Source organism: Sinocyclocheilus anshuiensis, unplaced genomic scaffold (assembly GCF_001515605.1).
Source record: "Sinocyclocheilus anshuiensis isolate Anshui unplaced genomic scaffold, SAMN03320099.WGS_v1.1 scaffold1704, whole genome shotgun sequence".
NCBI classification, from domain to species: domain Eukaryota; kingdom Metazoa; phylum Chordata; class Actinopteri; order Cypriniformes; family Cyprinidae; genus Sinocyclocheilus; species Sinocyclocheilus anshuiensis.
This window is the reverse complement of record NW_015555820.1, coordinates 334,115-343,911: the sequence shown is the minus strand read 5'-3', so window position 1 is coordinate 343,911 and position 9,797 is coordinate 334,115. Positions and strand designations below refer to the sequence as shown.

The window sequence follows — 9,797 nt, the reverse complement described above, 5'->3', positions numbered from 1 at the left end:
TTGAGAATCACTGCATAAAGGGATAGTTCACCTAAACATGAAGTTTATCATCGTCTTGTTTGAACACTATTTTTTCCTCCTTCACTTTTATCCTCGCACAGTCATAAAAGCTTTTATATGGCTTTAGAAGTCTTGTAAAAAGTAAAATGGACTACAGTAAAAATTACAGACACATGTGAGAGAACTTAGTAGCATTTACACTCATAAAACTGTGTTCTGTAATATGTTGCTTGTGCAGTATATTCGTGTTTGTGGCTAAGTGTGTTTTATCTCTTTTACATACATAAACAGCTGTATGTGTTTGTGTATGATCCTCCCTCCTTGATACATCAGGGATGGGCCTCACACAGAGGGAAAACACCCTTTTTTGCACATCCTATGTGTACACCGCAATCTACACAGACCGTGCACACAGCTAAATGTTTTGCCTACCACAAACTGTTTTCACAAGAAGGAGGGGCTTTATTTTTCCTTTTAGAACAGTGTAACTGACATGTATGTGTTTTTTAGAGGCTCTTCCTCTCTTTTCCTTCTTTGACTCCACCTACAACTGAGAATCCGAGCAGGTGCATCTGCTTTTGTCATTGATGTGTCTTTTCTGTAGCTTTGAGATATGTATCATCAACTTTTTCATACATTTAAAATAATATACTTTTTCCCCCATTATTTTTGATTTCTCTACTGTCCACTAAAAAGTCAGTAGTGTGATTCTGAGCTAAAAACATTCATAATATTGTTTTTAATTACTATTTTCCTCCCGCTATGCCTTAGAATTAAACAGGCTGTTTGTATAAAATGATCAAGGACCTGGTTAAAAATAAAAAGTTTCTAATGTTGAGCTCATTTTGAAGGACATGTAGAGCTCAGGGTTTCCGCGGGGTCTTAAAAAGTCTTAAATTTAGTTGTATCAAATTTAAGGCCTTAAAAAGTCTTAAATTGTACAAGAAAGTCTTAATTATGATTTCAAGAGGTCTTAAATTTGGGGATGGAAAGACCAGAATTGCGATATGCTGAATGTGACGATTAAACTTTAAAAAGCTATGATTTAATGAACGCTGTGCCTGCACGTTCAAAGTCCGGTGCTGCGCTGCTTTGTCTTCTGCTGTTACCGGGGAAATAGTTATAGGTCTGCCAAAAGCGTCACCTGCTGGCAGAGAATGATTGTGCATTTTCAATAAAACTGTTGTTTTGTTTAGATTTCAGACAAATGCAAAAATCGACCCATGTTTTTACCCTGCAAACACGTAAAGCTTTAAATGTGAACTGGTAGATCGATAAGAAGACAATGCATTTAAAAAATCGAAACCATATAGGGGTGTGCGATATGTATGGTTTGCAATAATATCTTAATTTTTTTAACGATGTGCGATTTGATATTATCGAGTATATAAAAGCAAACAAAACACACCTACAGAGTGCACGCATACATTACGTGAAGAAGTCTAACTTAGTAGTTTAAACTAGTGCGCGTGCGCATTTAGAGTGCGTTCTTTCACTGCATGAATCAGTCTATTAAAATGCATTATAATTATCACATAATTCAAGATATGGGGCAGAAAATTTATATATTTATATAATTTCATTTAGTTATCATCACACGAAGAGTGACTTTTTTTTCTCCTGAAGTCAGCATGATTACAAATGTGATACAACAGTTCAAATAAACAAGTTAATATTAAGAGACTTACGTTTTAGACACCATATTTTCTGTTTTTGCTCTATTTCTCCAACAAAAATCATTCCAAACACAGCCACAGCGCTGTTTTGCGTCTCTGAGTAACAGGACGCTGTTTCGTTCCTGAATGAATCAACCGTTTAAAATGATTTGGTTCAATCGCAATGACCCCCTTAACAGTGACTTGCTGCCACCTGTTGGCGGTTTTAGTTTCACATTTAAGGAACCTTTTCATTTTTAAAATAATTTCAAACATCAGTTTTCAATGTTTTATGTTTAATATATCAAAACATTATTTATGCATTTGTAACTGCAGATTAAAGTATTCCATGTCCCTCAGAGCTGCATTAAACGCTGTGTAAATGCATCTAAATGCCACTTCTAATGCAGCTAAAGATTTAAATAAATTTTGTTGATACTGATTTCATTTGCTTTGGTAACAGCCCAAATGCAAGAATTTGACACAAAAGATGGTACATACTTTTAGAAAAAGTTAGAAAAGTTGGCTTAAAGGTAAAAATGCCCATATAACTTGTTGGAAATGATTAATTTCTATCACTGCTGTGAACTGACCACACAGAATATGAGGAATATCAAAAACTTCAGAAGTCAGCTGTCCACGGCAGTCCCTAAGATGTCAGCACACTAACACACTCAGCAAAATATCGTCTAATTATCGTTATCGATAAAATTCCAGAAAATTATTGCGATATCATTTTTTGTTAATATCACACACCCCTAATTTGTTAATTGAAATAATAATTTATTGATAATAACTGTTTAAATTAATATAATAATTAATGCTTTTGACTAATTTCTCTTAAGTGTTTTAAAGGTTAAATATAAAATGTATTATTATTTTTTTATTATGTTTTTATACATAATTTAACACATAATACATTATACATACATTTAATAAATGTATTATATATTAATGTAGTATATATTAAAAAGTATTATATATTAATAGGGTTAAAAGTAAAATGTATATAGTGGTTTTAATGTAAAGTTTATCATAAATAAGTGTATCATAAAACTTATTTTTTATATTTATAAAACTTTTTGTTTTTGTGAAAACTTGTATCTGAATATACATACATCAATTAACTTATCTCAAAGTATGAATAGTAAGGAAGGAAAAGTGTGTATCCTTATGGTTTGACTCCTTTAAATTTAATTATAACTTTGTTTTGTCCCCCTTATCTTATTAGACAGTTACTGGAGCAAGTAGCTGAGTTTGAGAAGACTGATTTCAAAGCCAAGAGTAAGGTGAGCTCATTGCAGCTCTTGACACAACACATCTGTCTCTGATAGGTTTTGTTTTTGTTGTGGTTTAATTTGTAGAATATTACGCATGACAGCTGCAGCCTGCACAGAATTCACACATTTTGCAGGTTAATGTGTGAAATACATCTTTTGTCCTTCTAGATTGTCATGCCATGTGATGTTCTTAAATATATCTTTTTATGCTAATCTATAATGATAGCAAATAAAAATGGTCAAAACCTAACTTACCTTAATATCTTGTGATGGGTTCAACTTAAAGATGATGTATTTAATGACCCCATGAAATTCATTAAGTTTAGTTTATTTAGCAGTTTTTTAGAAGTACCTCAGGTGAGCAATATTAATGGCTTCAAAGCTAATAAACCACAGTACTCCAATTTAGATTTGATGCGTCTCTAATAAAAAATCAAAGTATTATATGACAGTACAATGTCTGTTCATGGTGAACTACATTCAACATCTACTTTATTTGGTTTTAGGTAAATCAGGAGTCTATTAAGCCAACATTAGCACCATTGAATGAAGGAGGTGTGTCTGAACTACTCCAGAAGGTATTTTTTATTAAATTTGAACAAATCAAATATTGTCCGACTCTGTTCCGTGTCTGTGTGTGTTTTCTTCCCCCACGTGCTCCATGTTTATGATTATGTCCTTATTTGGTCCTTCCTGTTCCTGTCCCCATTTAGTTCTATTAGTTCCAGGTGTTCCTTGTTATTAGTTATCCTCCTCACCTGTCTGCCCCTCGTTATCTGCCCTATTTGAGTTCTAGCCCGTTCTGTTCTCCCTTGTCTGGAATTGTATATGTCTACCCTTGCTACGTGTGTTTTCCTTTTGTTCCCTGGATGTGATTAAAATCTATGTTTGAATTCCACTCCTCGTCTCCTCGCTCCTTCGTCTCTGTGCTGCTCACAGTAGCGAATCGTGACAAATATGTACACATTCTGAATATTAAGAAGGTCTGTTTCACTTTCTTTTTAGGAGATTTCCAGACTAAAAGAGGACAATGACAAATTGAAAGCTAGACTCAGAACTTTGGAATCTCAGGTGAAGAAATGGTGATAATAATAATAATTTTTAACTTTTAATAGTAAAACTCAATAATGTCTTTACTAAATTGGTAAACTTGATACATACTGTGGTCCCTAAAACAATATTCTTTTATAACTTAAAACCCAGCAGATATATTTTTTTAACTATTTTGCTTTAAAAGTGTGCTTATAGTATTTTTATTTTTTTTAAATAAAAGTCACTTAGTTTGATATTTTGCATCTAATGCAATGACATTAAGACCTTTTTAATTGTGGCTTAAGTGTCTAATTAGATTTAGGGGCCCTTTTATGGTACAATATTTTGTGTTGCATTTATAACTGTTGTATTGTAGGCCATGAGCGCTCTGGATGATAAGTCCAAAGCAGAGAGAGCCTTGAAAGACCTTCAGAAGAGCCAAGGAGATCAACAGGTATAAAAGCCCAGGTATACTTATCTTTCCATGTACCGCTCTGTCTCGCACCCAGCTGTAGCTGTGTCCATGCAGCTTTTAAAGTATACAGCCGTGGCCAAAAGTTTTGAGAATGACACAAATATTAATTTTCACAAAGTCTGCTGCCTCAGTTTTTGTGATGGCAATTTGCATATACTCCAGAATGTTATGAAGAGTGATCAGATGAATTGCAATTAATTGCAAAGTCCCTCTTCGCCTTGAAAATTTACTTAATCCCAAAAACATTTCCACTGCATTTCAGCCTTGCCACAAAAGGACCAGCTGACATCATGTCAGTGATTCTCTCATTAACACAGGTGAGAGTGCTGATGAGGACAAGGCTAGAGATCACTCTGTCATGCTGACTGAGTTAGAATAACAGACTGGAAGCTTTAAAAGGAGGGTGGTGCTTGAAATCATTGTTCTTCCTCTGTTAACTATGGTTACCTGCAAGGAAACGTGCAGTTATCATTGCTTTGCACAAAAAGGGATTTACAGGCAAGGATAATGCTGCTAGTAAGATTGCACGTAAATCAATCATTTATCGGATCTTCAAGAACTTCAAGGGGAGAGGTTCAATTGCTGTGAAGAAGGCTTCAGAGCACCCAAGAAAGTCCAGCAAGCGCCAGGACCAAGGCCGCATTAAGACCGCACTGGGCCCCGGGGCTACGACTTACTGCAGGGCCCCCCATCACAATAATTATATATATATATATATATATAGGGTACAATGGGGCTAAAAGCCCACCTTAAGAAAAAATGTGCCATTCACTGCGCATAAAATGTATAATTGCAGAAAAAATATATACGTTGTATTGAACATTAATGGAGCAACATATTTTGTGTGAAAATAAATCATTCAAGTTGTTTATTTTGTTTAAAAATCGTATAAATGTAGTGCAGAAGAGGGCAGCCCTAGACTGAGAGCTGGCATCTGCATTATAAAAAGAAAAAAAAAAACTTTAAAGATTATTTACGATTAATTGTTGCTGCCAAGTTATCTAGTCATTGCTTGTTTACAGTGCTTTGTTATATGGAGCAATTTGTTAGATCGCGATCTATCTAATTTGTTTGTCTAAAGAAGTGCCGACAGATGTATGAAAGTACACAAGTCACACCGTAATTTAAAAGTGCAGACTTTAATGTACAGTAAAAACAGAGGCAGAATACCGTAACTCCAGGCTGGCACAGTAATATTGACGAACGGCTAAACCACAGTCTATGGGCTAAACAGATGCAGAGCACCGTAACTTAATTTGAGCGTTCTAAAACAAAGTCAAAGAGCGGTAACTGATGATACTGTGTTCTGCCTTGGTTTCTCCTGGGCTTTTCTCCAAGATACTTATACACATGATAAAGGAGGTCATATATGTCCCAAAATTATCAATAACTAATTTCGACCAAAAACGAAGTTATGGTGTTTTGTCTTTGCACGGCAGCACTGCTGTAACCATAGACGGGCGTGGTTTCAGCAACTAGCGCCTCAGCTTCACCCACTTCCTGCCTTTTTTGCCCATTTTCGATTATCCGGGAGTGACGCGCGGCCAAAATGGCGGCGGTCGGCTCCGCCCACTTTAGGCTTCAAAAATGCTCTTCTGAATCCTACGAGTGACGTCACGGACACTACGTCCATGTTTTTTTACAGTCTATGTACAAAACGCATCCAAAATGAGACAAAGCGGCTAGCGCGCAGTGTTTTCACCGCTTGCCGTGTCCTGTCGAAAAGGGGCTTTATGGGATTGATTGCATTGCGTTGCTCATCTGAAGTGCGTGCGTGCTGGAGCGGCTCGTCAAAGTAAAGTGCAAACATAATTTAAATCACCATATCGCATTTATTTTTGAGTAGTATAAAGTTTCAAAGCATTTTAGATTGTTTCTTCTTATTGTGTACGTTCATAGAGGGAGAGAAGGGACATACAGTAGTGTACACCGGTGGCTCGTCTGTACAAAAGATCCAACAATTTAATGCAATTTAACTGTAAAGTTTACAGAGTTTCAATGACGATTACAAAGAACAGGTTTCCTCAAATCCAGCACTGGAGGGTTATTATCCTGCATAAAACTCAACTGCCTGTAGCTTTCTAGTAACTCTGAAATCCTTGATTAGCTTGTTGTTTGTAAACTATTGGCATGTTTAACAAGATTACATCTTTAATATGAATGAATATGAACATGAATATGAATGAACATATTTTATACATATAAGTTGCATATTTTTGGTTTTTGTTCAGTTGTAAAGAATTATTTTGTTTTCATTATTAAGAGGTTTGCACAAGAGTTAACTGTAAACATTCAACTTTGCTAAAATTAAATGTCTTGCATTGGTCTACACTGGAAGAGTTCCATTAACTCTGCTAAACTATAATTACTAAAACTGAAACTAAAATATATAAAAACTAAATAGAAATGTGTTCACAAAATAAAAACTTAACTAAAACTAACAAAACCATTAATGAAACTAACTAAAACTAAACTGAAATTATAGGAAATGTGAAAACAATATTAAAATAAAAACTAATTAAAAAAATCGAAACTATAATATCCTGATCAGTCCTGTGTCATGCCAACAGTAAAGCATCTTGAGACCATTCATGTGTGGGGTTGCTTCTCAGCCAAGGGAGTGGGCTCACTCACAATTTTGCCTAAGAACACAGCCATGAATAAAGAATGGTACAAAAACATCCTCCGAGAGCAATTTCTCCCAACCATCTAAGAACAGTTTGGTGATAAACAATGCCTTTTCCAGCATGATGGAGCACCTTGCCATAAGGCAAAAGTGATAACTAATGGCGCTTTTCCACTGCGGGGTACGACTCGGCTCGGTACGGCTCAGTACGGCACGGTTCTGGCTCGGGGAACAAAACATCAAAATTTTGGGTCCATGGCCAGGAAACTCCCCATTGAGAACTTGTGGTCAATCCTCAAGAGGCGGGTGGACAAACAAAAACCCACAGATTCTGACAAACTCCAAGCATTGATTATGCAAGAATGGGCAGCCATCAGTCAGGATGTAGCCAAGAAGTTGATTGACAGCATGCCAGGGCGAATTGCAGAGGTCTTGAAATACTGAGTCTTTGCATAAACTTATTGTAATTGTCAATAAAAGCCTTTGACACTTATGAAATTCTTGTAATTATACTTCAGTATACCATAGTAACATCTGACAAAAAGATCTAAAAACACTGTAGCAGCAGACTTTGTGAAAATTAATATTTGTGTCATTCTCAAAACTTTGGGCCACGGCTGTACTCAACCGCGGATGAGCACGGATGGACGAGTTCGGCACATACACAGTACCACCTAGTGGACTCTGCAGACTGTCTGCATGGACACCAAAATTGGTCTGCACGCGGACGTTGTGTATGGATGTCCACAGACACTTCTGATGATGAAAATTGCATTATGCGGAACATGGACCGCTGAAGTATACTTTGGCCATTAAATATATCTTTGATATATTTGAGCCAAACTGGCAATTTTATCCTTTAGCTTCATTATGGTAGACATTTGCTTTTGTTCGCGTTGCGATTTAGATTGTGTTTGAGCCTTTGTCAGTGCCCCTGCAAACTCGTAGAGTGTTATTCAGCGTTGTTGGTAATATGACTTATTTGGTTTCGTTTATGAGTTGTTGTTTTTTTTCTCACCACTTCCTTTATAACTTTCTGTTTGGCTTCATGGAAATTCTGTGGTATGTGCTGTTTTAATTTTACTGCCAAGCGTACAGCATAATATATGCCTGTAAAGTTTTTTTTGTAAATTTTACACACAGCAATATAAACAAAATATTTACAGGCATTTTCTTTGGTAGTCTGCAATACATGCTCAGGAGATCGCAAATCTGGAAGGCACAGTTGCAGAGATGCAGGCTGACTTTGAAAAAACCCTAAATGCCAATGTTGCTTCTCAGAAAGACCTGCAGGACAGCCTGGTATCTGCTAAACATGACCTGCTCCGTGTCCAGGAGCAACTTTCCCTTGCTGAGAAGGTACACTGATTCAGCACTGTAGCACTTATCAGACACAAATCTGAATGTCTGACCTGACTGTTCACACTGAGATCACATTGCAAAAAATGGATACATATTCAGTTTAGTTCCACATATGAAGGTCAACTTTAACTTGAAAATACTATTGGAAGTCTCGTTTACAAACTTATTGGATTCATTATTTCAAATAATTTATTTACATAATAAATAAATTATTATTAATAACAGTAATTATTATTGTTCATATTTATTGTTTATAAATGTATCTGTATGTGTTTGATGAATCATATCATGTTTATTTATCCATTAAGGAACTGGAGAAGAAATTTCAGCAGACGGCTGCTTACCGTAACATGAAAGAGATCCTCACTAAAAAGAATGAACAGATAAAAGATCTGAGAAAGAGATTACAAAGGTACAGTATAACTTTGTATGTTATGACCATCACTGAAATGTTGTGAGAAACTACCATTGGTTTCAATTAAATATATTTATGAATTTGTTGCATTATATGCCCTCCTCAGGTATGAATCGGATGAGTGAATGTTTAACCCACAAGGACACACATGAAGAGGTCAGCAGATTATCACTACTGGATCTGATGTATCAGCTACACCTTGTACGGTTTAGTGGTTTACAGTGGATTGGAAATATTATTTGGACACGACACTACAATTACTTATTCATCACCTATCTGTATTCTTCAGTGTTTACGGCTGGTTACCTGAGAGGAGGTTTTTGCAAGTACCCTCATATTTTTTGTGGGTTCACTTTGCTTAAGAGGAAACGTGTTGCCCATAGCTTTGCTCCCTTCTTTCCTGGAAGAATACAGCTCAACACTGTTGTCAAATTCTTGTTTTTGGGGACAAAATACATTGTTTCAAAGAACTATATATCTGTGCATTATAATAATTATATTTCTTTCTGTTTTATGTTTGTATGCATACATTAATCTCATCTGCTAGGAGCTTTAGCTGTTGCCACAAGTATATAACCTATACAAAAATTTGTGTGTATATAATTTTATAATTAAGGACAGCCCTAGAGAGAGAGAGAGAAGTGATGTGTGGCCAAGTATGGTGACCCATACTCGGAATTTGTGCTCTGCATTTAACCCATACAAGTGCACACACAGTAGTGAACACACACACACCGTGAAACACACCTGGCGCAGTGGGCAGCCATATTGCTGCAGCGCCCGGGGAGCAGTTGGGGGTTCGGTGCCTTGCTCAAGGGTCTCACCTCAGTCGTAGCATTGAGGGTGGAAGAGAGCGATGGTTATTCACTCACCCCACCAACAATTCCTGCCGGACCTGAGACTCGAACTCACAATTTGTAGTGAAAGGAATAGTTAACCCTAAAATGAAAAT

The 9,797-nt window shown here is 36.3% G+C and overlaps 1 protein-coding gene across 1 annotated transcript in view; it reads left to right on the top strand.

Moving 5' to 3' along the window:
• Nucleotides 1-9,322, top strand: part of LOC107675311 (leucine zipper transcription factor-like protein 1) — a 20,351-nt gene extending 11,029 nt beyond the window's left edge. Inside the window, exons 4-10 of the mRNA XM_016469611.1 lie at nt 2,887-2,944; nt 3,442-3,513; nt 3,941-4,006; nt 4,344-4,421; nt 8,251-8,427; nt 8,739-8,842; nt 8,952-9,322. Of these exons, the coding sequence (XP_016325097.1) occupies nt 2,887-2,944; nt 3,442-3,513; nt 3,941-4,006; nt 4,344-4,421; nt 8,251-8,427; nt 8,739-8,842; nt 8,952-8,970 (574 nt within the window). The 3' untranslated portion in view covers nt 8,971-9,322. The remainder of the gene's footprint in view (nt 1-2,886; nt 2,945-3,441; nt 3,514-3,940; nt 4,007-4,343; nt 4,422-8,250; nt 8,428-8,738; nt 8,843-8,951) is intronic.
• The last annotated feature ends 475 nt before the right edge of the window (nt 9,323-9,797 follow it).